Here is a 26,366-nt window from a genome sequence, read left to right as displayed (position 1 = left end):
AAACATATATAGTCAGTCTTTTCTATGTACATCTATCTCTTAGATATTTCAGATCACACTATATATGTATGCTATATGCATGCCTATCTTTTAGATATTTGAGATTATACTATATATGTACGGTATATGTGTCTATACATAAAATACACAAAAAACAGTACAATGTACTGTTGTACAATATTGTTTGGAATATTAAATTTATTAAATTAAAGAGTTGGTACTGATATAAAAAATGTTTATGTTTTTAGAATACATATTTCAGTCACTGCATTCTCAGGTATTCCAAGTCAAATATGATGACATCAATAGATTGCATTTTAAAAACATTGTTTGGTTTTTCTGTTTCCAAACAGAAAATGTACAATATTGTTCAGACTTTTTTCTGACACTATTAAAAATTCTTCAGAAGCATAATTTTAATGGCTGGACCATTGCTCCCTAAAGGCATATCGTATGTATTTATCCATACCCTTGTCATTGGACAACTAGATTGCTTTCATTTTATTTTGTTTTAAATAATACTGCAATGACTGTCTTTACACATACATCTTTGTTTCATGTATATTGTTATTTCTTTAGGTTGGCCCATCAGAAATAGAATTATTGGGTCAAGGAATATGACAATTTAGAAACCCTCCGCTTTCCCTGCTCTTACTCTTTTCTCTACACTCCTACACATCCCAGCGAGTACATTTTCTTCACAAGGAGCTAATATATGCCTTCATATTTATTTTAATTCTCCTATCTATTAAAATATGCTCTCTGTCAAGAAGAGACATGACAGATCTGTTAAAGCCAAAATGGTTGATAAAGTTTATGTGTTATCTCTCTCAGGATATTTGTATTTCATAAGGCATATGACCTTATATCAGAGGAGTTAATTTCTAATAGCAAAAGTTTAGGCAGCAGCAAGTAGGCAATCTCAAAGAGGAAAGTCAGATGGGGTCTTCACAGGATTGTAAAAATCACACCACGTAGATCTTCATTTAGTTATCAGGCAGTTGTTTGACAAAATAATCCAGATTATCTCCTCACTTAGAGCTAGTCATAATGAAAGATTCAATTCACAAGGAAAAAACTGTGTCACTTCATTATCCAGTTGTATTTCATTCAGAAAATATTTATTAAATTAAAAGGGGTTGGTACTGATATAAGAAAATGTTTATGTTTTTAGAACAGACATTTCAGTCACTGCATTCTTGTGTATTCCAAGCCAAATATGGTGACATCAATAGATTGTATTTTAAAAATATTGTTTGGTTTTTCTGTTTTCAAAAATAAAACCCTGTTTCTAACAACGACAACAAAAACCAATTATGTGTCAAATGTATATAAAGACAAGGAAGAGAGATGAAGCCTTAGCCTCCCATTTGGGGAAAAATAATCCTTTTCTTGAGAAACAGTTTGTTTCTCAAGCTGTTGCTGACAGTCACTTATCCAAGAGACTCTGGTTGTGGTGTACTGTCCAAGCTGCAGCCAACTCCAGTGAAAAAGGTGCAGCAAGGTAGGAAAGAGATTTTGCCACACCTATTAGGGAACAAACCAATAAAAACCCACTCATGGGAGAAGCCTAGTTCTAAGAGGTTTGTTTTTCCCAAGTCTAAGAACAGTTAGCCTTAATGTGGATAAAGATTCTGAGAAAGGAGCCAGGGGAAGGCAAGGCTTAAAGACATAAGATGACATATTCTTCCCTCCTCCACTATCCACAGTGAACTTGCTCTCACTAAATGAGTTAAAGGGAAAAAAAAATTCACATTGACTAAAAACAATAAATAAATGATTTGGTTAAGAAAAATATTGCGCAAGTTTGAAACTTAAAGAGTTGGAGATGAAAAACCAATGACAGGTTTTTGTTTGAAAGTTAGGTAAGTGAAAACCATTTACACAGTTCTCATTGAAGCATGGATAACTAAGGGAACGATATCTGTAAAATGATAACTATATATAATATTATGTATATTGTTTGGTAACAAATGAATTGTGACTGTATGAATGAATGAATGAATGAATGAATGAATGAAAGAAAGCTACCTAGCTGCCACAATAACTTAGTTTGGGATAAGAGCTCAGTTTGAGCACCAGCAGTCCCTTAGAGATTGCATATCTATCTTTAGATGTTTTTGAGAGTCTCCCAAAAGGTTATTCTTTTGCTCACTGCTCCTTCACCTTGAAGGTGTGAAAACTCAGCCATCTGTCTACATCTAGCACCCTCAGCACTCTCCTGGCTGGTAGGCTATACTGACTCCCGAAGGCATATCTAGAGAAGGCTTGGTGCATATCAACACACACATAGATGGGTTCAGAGCTACAGAAGTGTTTTATGTTTCCAGTGGCTGAAAGCTGCTCTGAGTGAGAATGGATGCATGCATGCTTTCATGCTGTGCTGCCAGGCTTGACACCATGTCATCCATCTGCCAAACAATCCTGAGCAGGCATAGACCTATAAATGTATATATAGAGTAGAGTACGCATAACCTTCTATCACAGCCCCAGCTAGGAGAAGTGCTCAGCTGAGCTTCATTTTGCTCAGACCCTACGCATGTCCTCAGTCAACCTTATGTCAACAGATGTTAGGGTATAAAGGGGCTGATTTCTTTCACCTCTTGGTCACCTCTCCTCTCAGAGCCATCCCACAGAGATGTAAATCCCACCAAATCATGCAAAATCCTCTTCCTCTTCCCTCCTCACCCAGAGTCACTCTGGACCCATGTTTTTTTTCCTGAGAGGCTTCATTTGAGTGTATCCAGACCTTCTTGAAGCTGTGGCCAGGCACTGGCCACAAGCAGCCAGGAAGTGGCCTCAATGCAGGCTGAGGACCTATAGAGCTCATCTAGCTACATGAATATTGCAACTCTGTTGTAGTTTTTTTGTAGTTTTTCTTTTTTTGATGTCATTATTAATGATGCATTATTTTTATTGAGATAAAATTTGCACATGGTGAAATGCAAGATCTTAAGGGTACAATTCTATGAGTTTTCAAAAATGTATACACCTGTGTATATGCCACCTAAAGCAAGGTAAAGAATATCTCTGTCATCCCCAAGATCTTTTTGCTCACTATGATCATTTTGCTCACTGTGCAGTTTCTGGAACGTGCCCAGTGTTTTCATGACCTGGAGCTTCCCCTCACTCTCTGTTCCCTCTCTGTGAAGCACTCTTCTCCCAGTTCCCTTTTGTCCCATCAAGGGCTGGCTCCTTACCATCCTCCAGGTCATGGCTGAAAAGTCAATCTCTAGAAATTCTCCTTGACTTCCCTTATTAGTAGGTCTTCCCTAACCCCCAAATGCCCATTCCTCTATCACTTCAGCTTCTTCGTTTTCTAGTTGCTCTTACTTCTTTGTTTGTGTCCTGGCTAATTGGCTACGTATACCACTAGACTGTACACTGCATCCATTCATTCATGTATTCCACAATATCTACTAAGTATTTGTTCTATGATAAACACTGTTCAAGGTGCTGGGAATATAGCAGGGGAAAAAAATAGAATATCTGCTCTACTGGCTTTCATTCTAGTAGAGGGAGACAGGCCATAAAAGAATAAGCAATAGTGGCAACTCAGATGGCAATAAAGACTATGGAAGAAAATAAAGTAGGGGAGGAAAGGGGATTCTCAGTCCAGTGAATGCTATTTCATATAAGGTGGTCAGAGTCCTCCCTGATAAGATGACATATAAACAGAGACTTGAAGACAGGGAGGGAGCAAATCATTTGTGTATCTGGTGGGAAGAGCATTCAAGGCTCCCAAAGGCAGAGACATGCTTGGTGTGTTCCAGAAACTGGAAAGAACCCAATATAACAGGGGTGGAGTGAGTGAGGGCAATTCTCGTGTTGATGGAAGAGAGGGGCTTAGTGAGGTGATGATGATGAAGTACTGAAAAGCCTTTCTTTGCTTTGAATGAGACGGGAGGGTTAGTAGGAGACCAGTAAGAAGCTATGACAAGGTGATGATGGCTTTGGCAGTAGGAATGCAGGTAGTAAGTAGTGGTCAAATTCCAAGTATACTTTAAAGGTCAAGCCAATAGGTTTTGCTTATGGATTGGATATGAATGTGAGTGAAAGGATGTCAGTCGAGGTTGGCTCAGGAGCAGCTAATTTGGACTGAGGGTAGAGTATATGAGGGGCTTAACTTTAGTACATGCTTATTTCAGGATGTCTATTAGAGACTCCTAACCCTACTCCCAGGCAGACTGCATATGTGAGTCTAGAGTTCTTTCATACATGCTTATTTCAGGATGTCTGTTAGAGACTCCTAACCCCACTCCCAGGCAGACTGGATATGTAAGTCTAGAGTTCTGTGAAAATAGAACTGAAGAATGGAAGGCACACATTTAGGAGCTGTCAATCAATAAATACTATGTAAATATGTAAGGCTGAGTGAGATCCCATGAAGGTGGAACTATGTCTATTGTGTTCACTACCATATACCCAGTGCTTAGACCATTCAAATATGTGATGCATAAATGAATGACCCAAAAAGTAACTCATCTATGTTGCATTTTTAAAAGTGTTTTTTTGAGACAGGGTCTCATCTGTTGCCCAGGCTGGAGTACAGTGGCTTAATCATCGCTCACTGCAGCCTCGACCTCTTGGGCTCAAGTGATGTTCCTGCCTCAGCCACCCAAGTAGCTTAGCGCCACCATGCCACCATGCTCAGCTATTTTTAAATTTTTTTGTAGAGATTAGGTCTCACTATGTTGCCCAGGCTGCTCTCAAACTCCTGAGCTCAAGCAATCCTCCCACCTCAGCCTCCCAAAGTGCTAGGATTACAGGAATGAGCCAATGTACCCAGGCCCACCTACTTTTTTTCTGCAAGTTGCATTTTTAAACTATCATCTACTCTCCCACAAATGGTGTCCAGAACAGCCCTGAAAAATGTCACTAAGTTACAGAAACCAAAACACCAAGGTGACCTTATCCATCTTCTTCACACTCAGATGTACCTTTCGCATCTCAGCTTGAACTCATTAGAAGCCAAGCCCTTGCTTATATGCATTCATAATTCATAGGAAGGCAGAAGATGCCGTTTAGCACAAAGCCATAGGACAGAGCTGATGGCACCTTTATGAGGGCTTCCCTGAAGTCAGGAAGCTAATATCGTAACTCCTATCTCACTACTGATGGTGGCCTTCTGCCTTAAAGTGTGTGAAGTGATAGGAACACAGAGCCACATCTGCAAAACCCAAACTGCCAACAAGCCCCCACAGCTCCCATAAGACTAAAAGCCTCTTTCACTGAATTCAGAATTGCTGAAACGTGACTGTCAACGTGTCCACATTTCACTGCTAATGCCTTGTTTACTCTGCATTATTAAAACCTTCTAACTGCAGCTGTCTTTTATTAATGCCCAGGTTCTCGGCAAGTCAATGCCTGTGGGATTGCTTTAGGGTTTCAGAGACATTCATAGGTATCCAATGACAGAACTCTGAAGACATTTAGAATTATGGTTTAGAAACGTAAAGGATAAAGAGATGAAAAAAGAAAGCGGGGCTGATAGAATGGCAACATAACACCTACCCAAAACAGGGCAATGGATTTTCCAGGGACTGGTGAGGCCTGTACTCCCTCTGCAACAATCCATTTCTAGAATTCCAGCACAGTGAAAGAAAAGCTACCTCTAATCAATCCTTCCACTTGCTCTTTATTAACGACTTAATCTCTTTCCACTCTATACATACAATAGCCTAGAGAAGAAAGTCCTGCAATTTAAGGGAGGTTTATTGCCACAAAAAGACAAAAGAATTTTTCAGTCCAAAAGATAGTCATTGTGATACACAGTTGTTTATTGCAGATTTCTATTTTTAACTCTAGTTCTAGCTTTACTTTTATTTAAATCCCACAGAGTAAGTGAAAAATGTAGCCCTGTGATTTAAACATGATTTTAAATCATCGGCTCATAGTCCATTTTCACACACTTTGCAGCTGTCACTTAGGTCCCAAGAATCTCCTTTTCTTCTCCTTTACCAACTTCTACATTAAGTTCTATACTTACTCCACATTCCTAATAGTTGGTACAATGAATATTTGCTGGTTTAAACCCCAGCTCTGTCATTGGATGGGGTAACTTAGGTCAAATTAGTTATTCTGTCTGTTTCAGTCTTCTCATTTATAAATGGGTGAGAGATGTTAATTGCATCGAGTGCTGTGAGTATGAATGGGATAAGGCATGTAAAGGGTTTGGCACAACACCTGGATGCTGCAAGGTAGGTCTGTCTTATTATGACTAGTGTTTTCCCAGGGATGACATAGACCCCTGTGCCTTCAGATTACCAGGTTATGTGGGAACAATGCACCCCCAACAATGGCCCCCATGTGTCACAACCCTTTCCTCCCAGGCTGGACACCATGAAACAGTATTTACTCTCCCTGTCCAGGTGAATGAAATAGTCAGAAAATTAAAATAAATTTCTGATCACCAAACAGTTGGATGGGACTTGTATTTTTCTGTTTGCCAACACTGTTTAGGATGGTTTTCATATTTTTTGCAGGATTTCTGTGTACCATATGGTCAGGGCACCTCCGCTCTGATGATAGCTAGGGAAATAGGGATTAATGCAGGGTAGTGGAGGGAGAAGATTGTTGGAGAGAAAAGCACTAGAGGGTCCACTGCAACTAGTCTTATCAGCTGTGTCTCACCACTCTCACCCCAAAGTTCCAGGAGTAGCACAGCAGAGCACAGGGCATCTCACAATGAAGGTCACCATCCCTTTATTTGCCCATTGACCTGTGGACCTCTGATCAGCCACCAACAAGGGAGACCGTGGGGCTGGTGACCTCTCCATCTTCACACTGAAGGGAACACTCAGACACTTTGCATTCCTGCTCAGATTTGCTTTGCCCTTTATTCACCCTATTGCCTTTTTCCTTTTTCTCCATGCTTTGGTATTGGGGTGAAAAATGTAGGCGTGATCCTAAACCCTATAATAGACCTAATTTTAAAGACTTAATGTCTAAGCTTCCTACAAAGCCCACAAACTCACGCATGTACCCCCGAACCTAAAATAAAATAAAGGTCAGAAGAAAAAAAAAAGAATAGTATATCAAATTGTTAAGAGAAGTAAGTGATATAATGTAAAAAAAAAAAAAAAAAAAAAAAAAAAACCCCACTGTGCTGTATTCCGCAGCAAGGTTTGACTGGTCCTAATATGACTAGCAATGAGCTATGCTTTGATCTGGACAAGAAATGGGAGAGAGAGAAGGGGGAAGGATCATGATGGAAATGAGGGCTGGGATGGGGGTAGGGGTGGAAATTGTCACCTCAAAGTCTCTCCTTTGAGCAACACACAGTCTACAGAAGGCCCATCACCTAGAAGGAATGACACACCAAACTGGGAGTATCCACTAACACTTTAGCAAGGCTGATTGCTTTACAGCCTGGGACGCAGGCCAGCGGAATGCTAATGGAAAAATGATTGACAATCTGAAACAGCTGGGAGTCTGCTTTTTAGAACTGATGACCTCTAAGGTCGATTTAAGACAAAAAGTGTTTCTTCCCAAGTATGAAGGTAAATTAATTAGGTCAGATCATGTAAAAATAACAGGCAAATAAGTCCCACTATTGGGACTCCACAGTTCAGGCAACTTATTTTAAAAAAGAAAAGGACATAGTAGGAGGAGATAAATCTGTATCCCATAACAGATGAGAGATGTTGGGTCTTTTTTGTTTTACTTTTCATAACTCAGCACTCTTCCTGGAACTGGTTTAAATTTTGCCTTGTACATAGCACAGACATTCTGTTTAGTAAAAAGGTCTTGCCAGAGTACCAAATAATGCAATGGCCCTGCAGCTATTCCCTTGCACCTAATGCATTTACTCTATCATCAGTGGAGGAGAAGCGATTCTAATTGTTGTGCAGAGGAAAGACTGTATAAAGCAGAGGCTAAAAATAAAGTCATACAGTCCAGTTCTGCTACTTACCAGCTGTGTGGTCTTGGAGATGTAACTTAATTTCCTTATGCCTCAGTTTCCTCTTGTGTGAAGTTAGGATGTCACTAACAGTCTCATCTTTCAAGGGACCTAGGTTTTAAAGTCAGCACTTGAAATATCCTCCACTGCTGTTTCTTTTTTGAGAAAATGAAATAGCTGATTTGCACTTAGGGACTAGATTGTGTGAAAAATATGTATCTTAAATACTGGAAGTCTACAACAATAATTCAAAGCAACAAGAGGCTTACAATCTGAGAGATGCAGGAACTGAGATGCAGTAGAGGGACTGGATTTATATCTCTCAGCTCATTTTGACTCTGGAGCACTCAGTAAAGTCACATGAAATCCCTAACGCATGATCCCTTCCTTTCTCCCACCTTCACCTTCTCCATTATCTCTGCCTTCTCCCTTATTTGAATTCCAGCCAGTTAAATTCTAGTTTGATGCAGTTCATCTAGAATATATGCATCAGAGTTGTTGCAAGAATTAAATGAAATAATACACCTGTGACAGCCATGAGATATGCCACTTACAAGTCCCTTCAAGATAGACCCTGCTGCAAGGAGCCTAGTGATCTGACAGTCCTCGGCTACAACACCTTTGGGATCCAATGCAGGGTCCACGCTGAGGCCCTGCTCTTCCCAGGCAACTCCCAGGCAATGTAAGCACTATGGGGAAGTTAGGGCCAGGCCATTCTTTCCCAGTGCTGGACTCCAGCAACACACCTTGCGCTCCCTCTTGGCCAGGCCAAACCTTTTTCAGAATTGCAGTGCAGCCTGAGGCTCTCATCCAATTGCTCCCTCTCTCTCTCCCTCCCTCCCTCCTTCCCTACCTTCCTTTCTGCCTGCCAGCCTGCCTGCCAAGGCTTTATCAGAATTGCGCTACAGCCTGAGGTTCTCATCCAACCAACCTTCCTTCCTTCCCCTCAAATATATCAGTATGGTTTAAGACTCCTCCTACCTACTTGATAGGAATTTCCTTTTTATTTCTAATTCTGTCTCATCACCTGCTTCCTGGAGTACCTGAACTGATACAGCATGCAAAGTACCGAGCACAGAATGAAGATTCTGGAAATACTAGCTGTTACTGTTATCATTACTATGATCTGATTAAACTAGTGACTCGACTAACAGCAGGAACTGTTGGAGGCACCTACCATCATGACAATCAGATCCAAGGGTCCTCAGCAGAATCTAAGGCCTTGCCTATCACATGTCCAGTTCTCTGCCCTGGGACAATGTTCCAAGCAAAAAATCAATTGTTCTTCCTAAGAATTTCAAAACCTCTGAATGATTTGGGGAAAAAGCATTGAGAACTTCAGAATTAACTGGAATAGTGGAACTCTGCTGCGTTTCATCTTAGGAAGAACAAACACCATAGTCCTGAAGAGCCTTCTTAAAACAAGCCTCAGTGACAGCCACATTCATTAAACAAAGCCCTTCCAAGGAAGATTTGTGTCAAGTCGTTATTGTCCACCTAGTATGTGTATTACTTGATGCATCTGAGCCATTTATTAGTCTTGGAGAGAAAAATGATAGTCAAGGCAGCAAAGGAAAGACAGAAGAGTCTGTGAAAACACTCGTCAGCCTGCAGCCCTAAGCCATGTCCATTAGAGCGCATAAAACACTTTTTAGTGACAGGTTGCACAAGTGTTGTGGAGAACCCTGTTATGATGGCAGCTATAAACTCAATTCTCCTGAGATCTAAGATGCTGGCTCCAATTCAGTGACCACAGACTTGGCAGAGAAGCCATCAACAATATGATAATGGCCGTGATAAAGGTTTTATTGATGCTGTGCTTATCACAGCAGAGAAACAGTTGGCAATCAGCAGCAATTAGGTGCTTAATAAAACTGCTTTGGAGTCACTGCTACTAAAAAGATTGTCATGGGTGGCACAAAGAACTCAGCAATCAATCTCAATGAAGTCCATGGCTGTGTTTCTTTTTGAAAGCATGTCTTTCATCAAAATAACTATGTGACTTTGGCTCCATCTAAAGGAAGGGGAATCAACTTTGATCTGATTACACACATAGAAGGCATTTGTATGATGACCACCTAAGCAGACCCTGGCATATTCAGAGGTCCAGGGCAAGACCAGGGAAAGGGGAGAAGAGGCCAATCTGAGAGATGGCAGTAGGTCTCTCTCAATTCACAAAGTTGACCATGACTGAGTTCTGTAGTGTAATTTGTATGTTGCTAATGAAAATAACCTGAAAGGGAAGAGTCCACACTCATCACCTTTGGGGAAGGAGAAACTATATTGAATTACTGGAAGAAAACAAATGGGGTTGTAATTACCTGTCTCTAATACAAATTACTCTATTGTGTAATTGTCTTTGCTAGTCTATACAAATTACTCTATTTTTTGCTACTCTATACAAATTACTCTACTGTGTATTGTTTTTCCTACTATAGTATGTATATTGACCTAGAATGGACTTGGCAACACTTCTGTTTCCCTCATGCCAAGACCATTCTATGTCAATATATATTCTATAGTAGCAAAAACATTGACTTGAGAATGTGACTGATGTGGGCCTGAGGCATGGGTCTGATCCTTGCCTAGCTACGTGACCACAGGAAGGCTACATCTCTCTCAGAAACTCAGTTTCCTCAATTACAGTGAGCAGAGATCACACCACTGCACTCCAGTCCGGGCAACAGAGCGAGACTCCGTCTCAAAAAAAAAAAAAAAAAGAAAATAGGAATAAGATAACTACCCAACAGGGTTTGTGAGACGAAATACCATCATGTATGTGAGAGGCTGTATTTAGTCTGTTCTCACACTGCTAATAATGACATACCTGAGGCTGGGTAATTTATAAAGAAAAAGAGGTTTAATGGACTCACAGTTCCACATGGCTGGAAAGGCCTCACAGTCACGGTGGAAGGTGAAAGCCATGTCTTACATGGCAGCAGGCAAGAGAGAATGAGAGCAAAGCGAAAAAGGAAACCCCTTATAAAATCATCAGATCTCGTGAGACTTATTCACTACCATGAGAACAGTATTGGGGAAACCACCCCATGATTCAATTATCTCCCACCATGTCCCTCCCATAACACATGGGAATTATAGGAGCTACAATTCAAGATGAGATTCGGGTGGGGACATAGCCAAACCATATCAGAGGCCTTAGTATCTTGTCCCAAAAGATTACTTAAAATCAATCACAATCTGTCATGTAACATGTGACAGACACACAACCCAGAGAACAAAATTGCTGCCCTTATATTTATCATCTGCCTTAAGACTAATAAGAAGGCATTTTTTAAAAATTACTTAAAAGCAAGTTAGAAAATCTCACTTTAACATTAAGGAGTTTTGGCAGTATCATAAAGAGGTACTGGATACCTTGACTGGGTAACTTCATAATAATAATAGCTAATATCTCATGAAGTATTTTATTAAATTCTGAGCATTATTCTAATTACTTTATATTGATTACTTCATTTAATCCTCAAAACCACTCTATGAGGTAGAAACCATTATTCTCCCACTTTACAGATTAGAAAACTGAGCCACAGAGAAGTTTAGTAATTTGAACAAGGTCATGCAAACCACAAGTTATAAAGATAGATGCAAGCAATCTGATTTCCAACCCTATATTCTAAGTGCCAAAGATGGATATTCTGAGACTGGAAAAATTGTATTTCCTGACCTAGGAGCTGTTTGCCATATAGTATTTTATTCATGTGGTTCTAAATCTGTTTTATTTTCTTAAAAAAATTTCTAAGTGATAATATTAGTAGCTAAAATTTTACCACTTGATGCTTTGACCAAAAATTGAGCACTGTATGTATTTTGCATATCATGTGTTTTGCAACCACAGGCCCAAAATGAAGGCTCTGTAATGTTGCAATAATATCCATTACAGTTATTTATGACCGTGGCTCAGAAGGTAGTAGAAATTATATTTTTGATTTGTGGTAGGAGGTGCTGTTGTTTTCCAGATTCCGTTGAAAAAAAATGGGGAAATGGTATAAGCAAAGTTTTTATTTTGGCATTCTGAATCCCCCCTTTAGCTGTATTTTTCGCAAAATGTATTTGTTTCTCTCTCCATGTATTTGTCTCCTAAATTATCTCTCTCTAATCCTTTCTCTTTATCTCTTTCTCCTCTTTATCTCATCCCTTTTTTTGCTTGGCCCCATACCTATACCCTACTAGTTCCCTTCTCCTTGCCTCTCTCTCTTAATGTCAAATTGGAGAGCACTTCTTACTGCTTTTATTTATTGAATATTATGATACATAATCTTTATTAAAATGGTTGAATGGATTTAAGTGGCTGAATGGATTGAATATTATGATATATTGCATAATCTTTATTAAAAATGGTTGAATGGATTTTTGGAGTGAATCATCTTCACTGCAAAAATCATCTCCTCTAGGTGAGTCTTCACTCAGGTAGGTGCCCTTTGGTAGACTTTTATTTTAGTAGCTGCATGGTTCTCAGTTAATAAAAGCTTCTGTAACTCATAGAAGTTTAGGATTGGAAGGTAAGAAGAAAAGAAGGTGTATGTACATTGCCCAAAGCTTTCCCCTTTATCTTCATATGCCTCTTACTTTTTATTCCTCTCTTGCATACACCCAACACTGAAAGCACATGTCAAGGGTGTTTCTTGACCTATGGCCCATATAAGGCTTAATCTTGCTATAGTTAAAGAGATCTGCTACAAGGGCATAGGGCATATACTCAGAGAGACCTCACCACTTAAGCAAGAATGTGTCCTCAGAGGCTAAAAATAGCTAGAAAGATTATCCCCTAAGCCCAGGATCTTTGGTTCTGATCCCCAAAACTAAGTCAGTCTTCACAAATTTGTATTTACATTCAATTTGTGAATATGACCCCAAAATATGATTACCAGACAGAAAAGTATATTAAAAAATCCCATTCTCTCTGCTAAAGAGATACTTGCACTTTTTAATTCAACAGCTGTATACGAAGCCCTCCTCAGTGTGCAATGTGGTGTGTGCCATCTCCCAACCTGCCGAATAAGTACAGCGTACTCCAGCTCTTCCCCCATCGACATGGTCCAGATCAGATTCTCCAAATTCCATAGGGCCCTGCCTGCCTCTGGACCTTGAAAAGCCAGACTTACCATAAGTAGCTGTTATAATAACCCTGGTCCCCATGTCCCCAACTTCACCTTATAAAACTTCCTTTCCTCTCTGGGAGAGTCCAATCAGTACCTTGAACAGTTCCATGGTTTCTGACGGGGAGCATCACATACCTGTTGGTTTGTTCTGTAAGCAGGCTGGGATCCCTCATTCCTGATTTCTTTCTCTGGTCTTTCTAACACTATTTCTTCTTCCTCCTCATCACTCTCTTCACAATAGGAATCAAATGCATCAGTGTAGTACTCTTCAGCCACAAGTGGGTCTTCTGGGATCTCTGAAATAATGAACAAACAACAGTCAGATACTACCAGTTATTAAAATTATAATGAGGTAAGAATACCGTATCTTTTCACAGGGATGTATATTTTGCTTGCACTGACAAAGCTTCCACGGAGTGTAGAGCTAAATCTCAGCTTCCTGAAAGTATTTGGTTGAAAGTAATAAACACTCAGCAAAATAAAACCAGTGGAGGAAAGGAGGAACATTTCCATTAGCAACTACATTTTGAAGGTAAGAAAAAAATCATTAAACAAGAATAAATAATATGCTTTAACATTTTGACATTTGGAGGCATAAATCCTTATTAAAAATGAGGAAATTTAGGAGCAAATGTAGGACAAGATGTCCTGGCTGAAGGGTCCTATTACACAACACACATAAAGTTTTTAGCATAGGAAGTTGGAGCAAAACTACCACAGCACTTTTCCTAGATATTTCTTTTTTTTTTAAATTTTACTGGTAAGACCAAACAAGATGAATAGGATATACAGCAGCATCATTTTGGCAAGCTAGGAAAAACACAATTCTTTTCTAACAGGTAATGATGGCTTTTGAGATGGAGTTCACTCTAGTGGGTCCTAATTACTCAACCTTACATTCAGCACTTATTTTAAAAAAGAATACCCACTTAAGCTGATGACAGTAAGCATCAACCCAAGTTACTTGATGCAACATTGTTAGTAACTAGAATAAAGTTGGTGTTTATAACAATCTTCAATGAAGAAAGGCCATGAATGGATCACAAGAAAGCATAACAATATAAACTCCAATTTACTAATGGGGGCCTAGAAATAAAGAACTACCCAAACAACTACCCTTGGGCCGGGGGAGGAGAAAATTAGAATACTCAGCTGCAGCAAAACAGTAGGCATTTTAGACTTTGTACCATACTCAGACTTAAAATTAAAATTTTTCTTCCAAATTGTAACACATTATTTTTCAATCTATTGTTGCTATTTCTGGTCTAGTGGGAAAAATATGAAATTTGGGGTCAGAAAATCAAGGCTAGAATCTAGCTCTTCCACCTTTTAGATGAAAATTTGTGTAAGAGACTTAAACTCACAGAGCTCCAATTTCTGTGATAAAATTAACATAAGTGTAACCTAGTAGAGTGGCTACTGAGATTTAGTAACAGAATTCTCATGAAAGCATCGGTATGCAGGGAAGTTTCATACAAATGTTCACTCAATTTCCATGTCTGTACAAATGGGCTTTTCATTAAATGAGTACAGAATCCTTTGAAAGTAAAATACTTAATGGATGTAGAATTCCCTGGAAATAGAAGATGTTAAAATGTGTTTGTTATCTATGGTTTCCCACTAAAACATAAAAGGCTGCTGTACAGTAGAATAAAAATTAGTCAGCTCAAAAGACAAAAATTACATATATTCAAAATTGCTTTTGCCAGTTCCTTAGAAAGCAGTGTACTAGGGATCCCATACCTTCTCTCAGCAATTTCAACACAGCATATTTTTTTTTTCACATCAGTTCAGATCACTGATTTTCAGCCGAGCAACCGATGAGATAGAATACTGTTATGGAGAAGCCATGGTTTTTATTATTTTTATTATTTATATTGAAATAATACGTATTATTTTTATTAAACGTGGCTTCTAGTCATTATATCAAGAAGACACCTGCACGTGTCTGTATGTACACACATATATATAACATACCTATACACGTATGTACATGCATATAGAACTTCGATACCTTTTGCGTACAAGTGGTTTTTGGTTACATGGGTGACTTTTGTAGTGGTGAAGTCTGAGATTTTAGTGCACCCTCACCGAGTAGTATACACTGTACACAATATGTAGTTTTTTATCCCTTACCTCCCTCCCACCCTCCTTCCGAGTCTCCAAAGTCCATTATACCACTCTGCATGCCTCTGTGTACCCATAGCTTAGCTCCCACTTACAAGTGAGAACATATGGTATTTGGTTTTCCATTCCTGAGTTACTTCACTTAGAATAATGGCCTCCATCTCCATCCAAGTTGCTGCAAAAGACAGTATTTCATTCTTTTTTTAATGGCTGAGTAGTATTGCATGGTGTATATATGCCACATTTTCTTTATCCACTCATCAGTGATGGGCAGTTATGTTGGTTCCATATCCTTGCAACTGTGAATTGTGTTGTGATAAACATAAACGTGCAGGTGTCTTTTTGCTATAATGACTAGAAGCCATGTTTAATAAAAATCTTCATTTTACTTACACTGAGAATGACAAGAGAACCACAGCATGAGAAGTATATGAAAACTAAAATCCCCTGAGAGATCTCCAGTTCTGCCATCAAGTAGGGGCATGTGCTTGCTGAGTGGAATGAAAGACAGAACCATATGATGTCTTCCTTCTCTTGCCCACCCTCAACTCTCCCTGAATCTCTGTGTCTCTTTCTCCGAGTTGTCCATTCTCCCTCTTTCCCCACTCTCTTCTACTTCCTCTCCCTCTCCTTGAGTCTCTTTGTCCCTTTGACAGTTATTCATTCTCTCACTCATTCATATTTTTCCTTCTTGCTCTCTCATTTTTTCTTTATCTTTGTTCCTCCTTGTCCACTCCCTTGGCTTTCAAACTATGACACGGTAAGAAATATCATTTACATTGTTGCCCAGTGCACAGAAATGTGCTTATATATGTATGTATATAAATATCTTTATAGTCGAAACAAAAGTTTCATACATCAAGACCTACTTACCCAAACTACATATGAGACACTCTGGTGTTTTTCATTCTGTTCAATTATTTTTTTAATGCTGGTTGCCACTCACTAAACTGACCTCTCAACCTGCAGTTTGAAAAACACCCCAACCTAGCTAGAGAGGTCAACATTCAGAAACACTCCTTTAGAATGCTGGCTTTGGCATAAAAACAAAATCTGCATTTAAATCAAGCCTCTAGCAATAGCTCTGTAACACTGTGTTATTTAAGCTTCCTGCACTTCAGTTTTCTCATCTATAAAGTAAAGATGATAATATTCATCTCATGGAATTGTTGTGAACATTACATAGTATAATGGATGCAAAGTATGTATCAAATAAGGCAAACACTCAGTAGTTTTTCCTGTAATACTCAACACCAAGAAGAAATAACAGTCATGCATCACTTAACAATGAGGATATGTTCTGAGGAATATGTCATTCAGGTGATTTCATCATTGTGTGAACATCATAGAGTGCACTTATTACAAACCTAGATGGTATAACCTACTACATATCTCTGTTTATGTGGTATAGCCTATTGCTCCTAGGCTACAACCCTGTACAGCATGTTACTACACTGAATACTGTAGACAACTGTAATACAGTGGTAAGTATTTGTGTATCTTAACATTAAAAATGTACAGTAAAAATATAGTATAAAAGATTTTTTAAATGGCACATCTGTACAGGGCTTTTACCATGAATGGAGCATGCAGGACTGGAAGTTGCTCTGGGTGAGTCAGCGAGTGAGTGGTGAGCGAATGTGAAGGCCTAGAACATTACTGTACACTACTATAGACTTATAAACACTGGACACTTAGGCTACACTACATTTATAAAAAATGTTTTCCTTTCTTCAATAATAAATTAAGCAGCTTACTGTACGTTTTTTAAACTTCTTGACTCTATTGTAATAACACTTAGCTTAAAACACAAACACATTGTACAGCTGTACGAAAATATTTTCTTTTTTTTATATCTCTCCTAACTAGGAGATAGTCAATAAGCATTTTTTCTTTCTTTTTCTTTTTCAACTATTTTGTTAAAAATGAAGACACAGACACACACATTAGTCTACTGCTACACAGCGTCAGGATCACTGATACCACTGTCTTCCACCTCTACATCTTGTCCCACTGGAAGGTCTCTACGGGCAGTAACACACACGGATCCTCCATCTACTGTGATAACAGTGCCTTCTTCTGAAATACCTCCCAAAGGACCTGCCCAAGGCTGTTTTACAGTTAATTTTTTTTTTAATAAGTAGAAGGAGTATACTTTAAAATAATGATAAAAAGTATGGCAAGCCAGGCATGGTGGCTCACTCCTATAAGCCCAGCACTTTGGCAGGCCGAGGTGGGCAGATCACCAGAGGTCAGGAGTTAGAGAACAGCCTGGGCAATATAGAGAAACCCAATCTTTACCAAAAATACAAAAAATTAGCTGGGTGTGGTGGTGCACACCTGTGGTCTCGGCTAACGGGGAGGCTGAAGTGGGAGGATCACTTGAGCCTGGAAGGTGGAGGATGCAGTGAGCCAAGATCGTGCCACTGCACTCCAGACTGGGTGACAGAGTGAGACCACACCTCAAAAAAAAAAAGAGTATAGTAAATACATAAAGTAGTAACAGTCATTTGTTATCACTATACTGTACATAAATATATGCATTACACTTTTATATGACTGCCAGTGTAGTAGGTTTATTTACCCAGCATCACCACAAGTATGTGAGTGACTATGTTGCTCTGCAATGTTATGATGGCTATGATAGCACTAGGTGTTGGGAATTTTTCAGCTTCATTAACGGGACCACCATTGTACATGCAGTCTGTCATTAACCAAAAGATTGTTATGCAGTGTATGACTGTATTAGACAATTGCAAATATATACCCAAGTTTAAAATATTTATTTATTTTAAATAGAATAACCTCTCAAAATCCACACTGAACCCAACTGAAATGGGCAATATGGAATCTCGCCTCTCTCTGGTTTCCTTTCTGAGGACTCCACAGGAACCCGCAGGCATTTCACCACACTGTTCACCTCCCACTGTCCTTCCTGTCCACTGATTCCGTCAAGGTTTCCTTCAAGCAGCTCAGAAGAAACCTCTGCAAGGGAGGTTGACAAATATGTTCTGTAAAGGGCTAGAGAGTAAAAAAATTTTAGGCTTTGCAGATTACATGGTCTCTGTCACAACTACCCAACTCTGCCTTTGTAGTATGAAAATAGACATTACATAAATGAATGAGTGTGGCTATGTCCCAATAAAACTTATTTACAAACATAGGCAGCAGACCAAGTCATATCTCTACAACACAGACAAATCTTTCTTTTGTTAAAATACTAAGCTCTTCTTCCCAAAACGTAGCCCATTGTGTACAGACAGCCTTAGTCCCTTTCCCTCTCCTACCTAGGATTTCCTCCTAGAAGGGGAAGAAGGAAAGAAGTGGCCAGGGAAAAGTGCCATTCTGCCACCTAAGTTGTGAAACAAACTGGAATGAATCTGTCTCCAGTATTTCTTAAGTAAGCACCACTAATTTGGTGCTGCCCACAAAAGGACTCATTTTCATTTTCAAAGGGAAAAGTCAAAAGAAATGTAAGTCCGTTCAAACTGTGTTTGTCAAGCCTCATGTTTTTCATACATAGACCCCATTTGAAGCCTTGTTAGTCTAAGGTTCCTTTCTCCTGTCACTAAGGGGAAAAGAGTCTGATAAATAGCTTTAATTTCCTTGCACCCTGAAGTCAGCCTCATAATGGGTATACTGGAGTGGCATTCCAGATCTTCTGTGGGCAAGCAGTAACAGAACGTGTTTATGAAGGAATCCAATAATGGCTGCACGAGTTTGGACACAGATGTTTCAAATCCATGCTGGAAAAACGAAGACTTCACCCTGTTCCAGGAAAATGATGGCCTTTATCAGATCCTTCAATTAAGACCCAAACAAATGCCTTTCTCTAAGACTTATGTGAGCATCAGAATCACCTGTGGGCTTGTTAAAACGGATCTCTGGGTCCCACCCCAAGACTTGCTGATTCAGTAGGTCTGGTGTGGTACCTGAGAATCTGTATTACTCACAAGTTTCCAGGTGATGCTGATGCTGCTGGTTTGGAGGCTGCACTCTCAGAATCACTGCTCTAGAATGTGACTAGTTCAAATAAGAGTATACACTATAATAAAATCTAAAAGATTTAATACTATTTCTACATATTTCAACCTCTGTATGTTAAAGACAAAACGTAAACATAAGAAAAACTTTACCTTAGAAGAGCTCAAGTTGCTGTGCTATTAGTTGTCTAAATTACTTACAATCTCCATGGAGGTATAAGTAATTGAACTACTCCCATTTTGTTGATAGAAAAGAAGAAAGCTAAGGGTGAGCAACCCAAAGTTATAATCTTCATATTTGTGTGCATTTTACAGTTTAAAAAGCACATTGATATACATTTGATACCATAAAAATTTGATACCATTTGATAGCACAAAGATACCATTTGATCTTTGCAACAACTCTTCAATGTAGACTAGAATGACATTTTTCTGCCCACTTTTCAGATAGGAAAAGTAAGGTTCAGACAAGCCAATAACCAACCGAAGGTCACACTGCTGCATCTGAATCCCCTTTCTTTCACTGAATAAGTCTATTTGCAGTTAGTTAGGAATTTTCATCTTTGCTAGTAAAACTAATTCATAAAGGTCACGATTATCTTTCTTGTAGCTCTGAAAGATATTAGACAACAAAGGATAGACTTTTGACTTACGAGATAGAAAAACTGAAGCTTAGTCATCCTGGTAAATTGTCTTAAGGGAGCTGGGAGAATCAGATTCAGCCTGAGCCTAGTTCTCACTACCATCTATCTCAGATGTGTCAAACTTGAGTGTGCCTCAGAATCAGCTGGAAGGCTTGTTAAAACAGATTCCTGCTCCCACACCCAGTGTTTCTGATTCAGTAGGTCTGGAATGGGGCCTGAGATTCTGCATTTCTAACTATGCCACTCGTCTAGAAACACACTTTGAGAACTATTGCTCTATCTTATAGAACCTTCGAGGAGAAAATGACATACAGATGCAACTGTTAAATGAGAAACTCCCTGTCACTTCATCTACTGCATTAGCTCTTTAAACTTCTAAAACGATCCAGATATACATTAACAATTTTTTTAAAAAGAGTGTTTTCATAAAATAGGAACTTTGCCTGAAGAGAAAACCAAGTTTCCTCTAAAGGAACTTAGTTCCTTTTAGACATTTAGAAGATCTCAGCCTGTGGGCCTACCACCATCCCAAATGGTTTTAACCATTAGAATGCCTTAAGCAAATCCATGTGACAGGCTTGCCAGAATGGTTCTTAAAGGGTGGTCCCCAGAATAGCAAGAACAACATCACCTGGGCTCTTATTAAAAATAAAAATTTCCAAATTTGCCTATATCTCCAAACTACTGAATCAGAAACTGGGATGAAGGTCCAGCAATGTGTGTTTTGACAAGCTCTCCAGGTGATCCTGATGCACCCTTAAGTTTGAGAACCACTAATTCAGCACAATGACTGGCACTTTATGTCTGCTGAAATAAAAATCCCTTCTAATATTCCAGGTAGATGGTAAGCTCCAGGAGGGCAGAGGCCACACCCATCCTGCTCACCATGGTATCCCCAACATGTGATTCAAAGCAGACACCCAAAACTTCTTGCTGAATAAATGAGTACATAAATCTCTAAGAGATAAGGACTTTCAAATTGCCACATAGTATCATATACAAAGAATTAACTAATCTTTTGGGAGAGTAACATGGAGAGGGGAAGCTGAGGAGAGGAAGGGGATGCAGATGTTTTTCCTAAGACACCCACCCCTTTCCTCTTTTTCACATACTTTTAACTTATATCTCAGATGTAGTCATACCTTTGAACTGCAAAAAATGTCTTCATCATACTAAAACTTCCAGCTACATCCTGCAGGCCCACTCAGTCAAGTCCCAGAACTCAGTCAAGAGGACCCAGAGTGTGACAGCAAATACTGTTAGGCTGGAGCTTTCTCCAGGTGCCCTAGAGTCTGCTCTGGACACCCTGCCTCTCTCTGCATATCTAATCATAGTTCAGCATTAAAGTTTGTGGAGCTGGCTGTCACGGGGCAGACAGAGGGTGGGGGGTGGGAGCCCTCAGCAGAAGGCAGCTACCAAAAGATGTCCATCTCTATTTTTCCTTTCTTTTCTAATTTTCTGAAGAGGGTAATGGCTTTATTACACCAAGCCAGAAAATACTGAACAAGGCTATTATAAGGCTCTAAAAAGAACAAACTGATTTATTCTTGTATCTCAATGTGGCCTCTATGAAGACCATGTTCATTCATTACAAATTGGGAGTGGCAGTGCTTAGAATGATTACAGTTATTATTTATATTGACATGGCAGCCATCAAAGCATTTCTTAATTTCCCAAAAATAACATTTGTGGGTGTGAAAAACTGCTCAAATTCATTTTTTAATAAAAACATTAAAAATAAAAATATTATTTTCTCATATGTATAGGAAACCTATGATTAATATGCTACAACGTCCCCAAAACCATAAGATTTTTTTTTTTTACCTTTTACATAAGGTGAAAGTCAATACTTTGAGAAGACACACAGACATAGGCATTGTGCTGAGTCACCTCAATTTCCCCCAGAAGCTCCATTTTGTATAAGGTAAGCACAATTTAGGTGAAAACAAAACAAAACAAACAAAAAAACCAAAAAGAAATTGAAGTCAAAGTTAACTGGTGACATCTGCTGCTTCTGAGAAAAACTGCCTTCCACCAGAAGTGATGATACAAAGTAGTGACTAGGAGGACCAGCTGTAGGGTCAGATGGCAATCAAATTCTGCCTCCGTTGCTTATTGGCTGTGTGACCTCAGGTGGGCTACTTCACTTCTCTGGGTCACGGTGTTCTCATTTGTAAGTGGGTGTAGTGGCTACTATCAATGTCCCACACAAATTCCCTTCCCAGACACACTCCAAAGTATAATTGGCACACCCTCATCTACTAGCTGCTGTGCATGTTGGCTGCTGTATTAAGTCAGCTAGAGCTGTCATGAGAAGATATCACAGACTGGGTGATTTAAACAATAGAAATTTATTTCCCAGAGTTCTGGAGGATGGAGATTAAGGGGCCAGCAGGGTTGGATTTCTCTGAGGCCTTTCTCCTTGGCTTCGCTCTTGCTGCTTCTTCACAAGGTCATCCTCTGTGCATGCATACCCTGGTGTCCCTGTGTCCTAATCTCTTCTTCTTCTTTTTTTTTTTTTTTGTACACTTTAAGTTTGGGGATACATGTGCAGAACATGCAGGTTTGTTACATGGGTACACACGTGCCATGATGGTTTGCTGCACCCATCAACCCATCATCCACATTAGGTATTTCTCCTAATGCTATCCCTCCCCTAGTCCCCCACCCCCTGACAGGCCCTGGTGTGTGATGTTCCCCTCCCTGTGTACATGCGTTCTCATTGTTCAACTCCCACTTATGAGTGAGAACATGCGGTGTTTGGTTTTCTGTTCTTGTGTTAGTTTGCTGAGAATGATGGTTTCTAGCTTCATCCATGTCCCTGCAAAGGATGTGAACTCATCCTTTTTTATGGCTGCATAGTATTCCATGTTGTATACATGCCACATTTTCTTTATCCAGTCTATCATTTTTGGGCATTTGGGTTGTTTCCAAGTCTTTGCTATTGTGAATAGTGCTGCAATAAACATACATGTGCATGTGTCTTTACAGTAGAATGATTTATAATCCTTTGGGTATATACCCAGTAATGGGATTGCTGGGTCAAATGGTATTTCTGGTTCTAGATCCTTGAGGAATCACCACACTGTCTTCCACAATGGTTGAACTAATTTACACTCCCACCAACAGTGTAAAAGCATTCCTATTTCTCCACATCCTCTCCAACAACCCTATCAAAAAGTGGGCAAAGGATATGAACAGACACTTCTCAAAAGAAGACATTTATGTGACCAACAAACATATGAAAAAAAGCTCATCATCACTCGTCATTAGAGAAATGCAAATCAAAACCACAATGAGATACCGTCTCACTCCAGTTAGAATGGCGATCATTGAAAAGCCTAATCTCCTCTTCTTATGAGGACGCAGTCAGATTGGTTTAGAGCCCACCCTATCAGCCTCATTTTAATTTAACCACCTCTCTAAAAGCCGTGTCTTCAAATACAGTCACATCTGAAGTACTGGGGGTTAGGGCTTCAACATATGGCTTATAGGGGGGACTCAGTGAAGCCTATAACAGTTGCTGACAGCACACAGATACTTTATTCTCCACAGAATTGTTCTTGGATCAAAGAAGCCATCCTTACTGAAAAGATGATGCCACATCCCTGCCCCAGGGGCAGTCCTGGCCAATGACTGAGTGACTTAAGGTAGAACCATCTTTGTGGTGTTACTCATGCCCCAGAGCTCCGTGTGTGAGCAGACTGAGGCTAGTCTCCATCTGAGACCACATCCTTGCTCAGCTCCTTTTATCTGGACACAGCCCCCAACCCCACACCAAACTCCATACATACACCCACATCCTTAGAGCTCTCCACAATAAGATACATGCACCAGATACCCATCTCAGGCTGTGCTTCTAAGGAACCCATCTAAAGACTTGGACATTATAATAAAAATATCTTGACTCATGTTTACAAAACAAAATATAAAAGATAAGTGACACTATACAGTAAGATAAACATTCCTTAAAGGAAAATAGTCAGGTGCCAGCAAAGTCACATTCTTTAATATTATAACTTTAATCCTCAGACCTTCAAGAAAATAATAGAGCCCACATCTGTGGCACTGCTAAAGTGAGTCCTTTGTCAGATATCAATTATGTCTCAGATGACTAAATTTTTTTCTCTCTGGAGGTTTAGTCTCCTGGCCCTCTTCAAAGTCTTCTTAAAATGCTTCATCTTGCATAATGTCCAGAACATGGTAGATGCTCCATAAAATGGCACTTATTAATTTAGTAGGTAGAAAGATTCGCTTTTATAATTGTTGTTGTGAGAATTTTTTTAAGAAATTGTATTTAGAAAAATACCTATCAAAAGTGCAGGGAAAGAAAATGATATGATCCCTTCTGCCAGGGAACAAGAGGAGGGCTTTGGCCCTGTTCCAGAAAGGTGGAGAGAAAGAGAGTGGGAGGGGCCAGAGTGAGATGGTGGCCGATCATGTGCTCTGTAAGACGCCAAATTCACCCGAAACTTAGCATAACTGTACCATCTAGGTTTGTGGGAGTACACTCTATGATGTTTGCTCAATGACAAAATGGCCTAAGGACACATTTCTTAGAACACATCCCCGTTTTTAAGTGATGTGTGACTGTACACATAAAGGGCCAACAGCAGAGCTAGAGAAAAACACTTCCCAGGCAGAGGTCACCTGTCCTTCAGGACGACAGCTGAACTCTTCCAACGAGATAAAAACTACTCCTAAAACCCCAGCTTCCCGTTCTCCCAGAAGCTTATAAGGATACCCAGTCTTTCCCTCCCCCCATGCCTTCCCCAGCACTATTAAAGAAAAAAAACTGACTCTTTTGATACTTTGCTGTTTGGGAAAAGGCATTTTGTCCATCTGAAAACTTCAAATCAACATATATTGTATTTTATTTTTTCCTTTTCAATTTTTAAAAGCAATCTCTCTCCCCACTGTGAACCATGAAATGGTTTATTAGAGTTATGCAGTGAGTCATCGGCTGGGCCTTGAACATTGTTTTCACGGTGTCCTAGTTCCCGGTGGCAGCAGTTAAGATTGCTCATTGGAGCTCAGAAGTCATAGAGAGGGAAGGGCACACTCTGAGACCCGCAATTGTTCCTTTCCCTGGTGACTCATTCCCTTTTATGATACCATGGGCCCCTGTTGGAGGTCCCAGAGAAGCTGTTACTCCACATGCCAAATGGCTGCTGCATCTCTATTTCATTACAAAGAGCTCCCTCTGCACCCAAGGGAAGCAACTGTAATTTTCAATCACCATAACATTTAGTGGGACTGGAGGCGTGCAGCAGTGTATTTGCTAAGAAATGGTTCAAACCAATGTTCAAGCCAGAGAAGAATATGGACAGCCCCCAGTGAAATAAACACACTCATATTCTGAGGGAGAAATGAACAGTCCAGGTATCTTTTAACACTTAGCTCTGCAATCATCTCCTATCTTCCATTGGCATCATGTCTTACACAGGCTGCTGCAAGCCTTGCCTAATGCACTCACCATGTGACTCTCCCCTTTCAATGATGCCCTCGCTGCCAATAAAATTGAGTATAAAATCTTAAGTTTGGCAGGCAAGACCTTTTATCATTTGCAACCCACATTCCCAGATCTGCCTCTTCTTACCAATGAATGTGGTAGATCTCATTTAAAGGTATATAGCAAAAGACTCTGATTGGGCTGTCCTGGTCTAGGTCTAGGAAGCTTTATTTTTCTGATGCTTTCCAGATAGTTCTCATACGTACCTTCAGAATCCTGGCTTTCATAACCTGAACTCTGCATTTTTCCCTGAATTCACTCTTGCTTACCCACTTCATCTCTTTAAAGTACCACTTCTTTTAGAATTGACCTAATATGGTAGACACTAGCCACTTGTGGCTATTTGAATTAAAATTATTAAAATTAAATAAAATGACAAATTCAGTTGCACTAGCTACTTTTCAAGTGCTCAGTAGTCACCTGTGACAAAATGATAGAATATTTCCAACACTGCAGAAAATCCTACTGGACAGCACTGTTCTAGGCTGTCATCTCTCTAAATAGAGGGCCACGGCCTCTGCTTTCAGTTTGGCCAGATTTCTTTGAAGCTCTGGGATGTGAGTCACTTTACCTCTCTGATCCTCAGTTCCTCTCCTGGCCAGCACACCATCTACCATCACCAATCCCCACCTCTGCAAAGAGAAGGTGGAATCCCCTGGCCCTTGAAAGTGCTCCAGCTCTCACAGTTGTGGATGTAGCAGGGGAGAGGTAGTGTCTCCATCGCACCCCAGCCCTAAGCCTCTTCATGTAACCGAGTGCCATATCAAAGAATGTATCCAATCAAATCTTCTCATCTGTAAGATGCCCTTTTCTGCCTTCTTTTACACCGTATCTACATGCACAGTTTGAATAAATGCCCAACCCCAGCCTTCTGGGCAACCCCCTTGCCCAGAGAAAGGCAAGCTCACGGACCTCCCATATCCCCATGGTAGACAATATCTTTCTTTTCTTTTTTTTAATATTTTTTTATTATACTTTAAGTTCTAGGGTACATGTGCACAACGTGCAGGTCTGTTACATATGTATACATGTGCCATGTTGGTGTGCTGCACCCATTAACTCGTCATTTACATTAGGTAT

The 26,366-nt window shown here is 39.7% G+C and overlaps 1 protein-coding gene across 22 annotated transcripts in view; it reads right to left on the bottom strand.

Moving 5' to 3' along the window:
• Positions 1-26,366, bottom strand: part of NEK11 (NIMA related kinase 11) — a 327,448-nt gene that overhangs the window by 97,183 nt on the left and 203,899 nt on the right. For 21 of the 22 annotated variants that reach the window (XM_054483262.2, XM_054483259.2, XM_054483263.2 and 18 more), the window contains one exon: positions 13,156-13,316. In XM_054483262.2, coding sequence (XP_054339237.1) covers positions 13,156-13,316 — 161 coding nt within the window. Of the gene's footprint in view, positions 1-13,155; positions 13,317-17,952; positions 18,169-26,366 lie in introns of all 22 variants that reach the window. The other variant, XM_063661298.1, reaches the window with a different exon arrangement.

The sequence above is a fragment of the Pongo pygmaeus genome, chromosome 2 (genome assembly GCF_028885625.2).
Source record: "Pongo pygmaeus isolate AG05252 chromosome 2, NHGRI_mPonPyg2-v2.0_pri, whole genome shotgun sequence".
Taxonomy (NCBI): Eukaryota; Metazoa; Chordata; class Mammalia; order Primates; family Hominidae; genus Pongo; species Pongo pygmaeus.
Note: the sequence above shows the minus strand (reverse complement) of the source record. Positions and strands in the feature narration are given on the sequence as shown.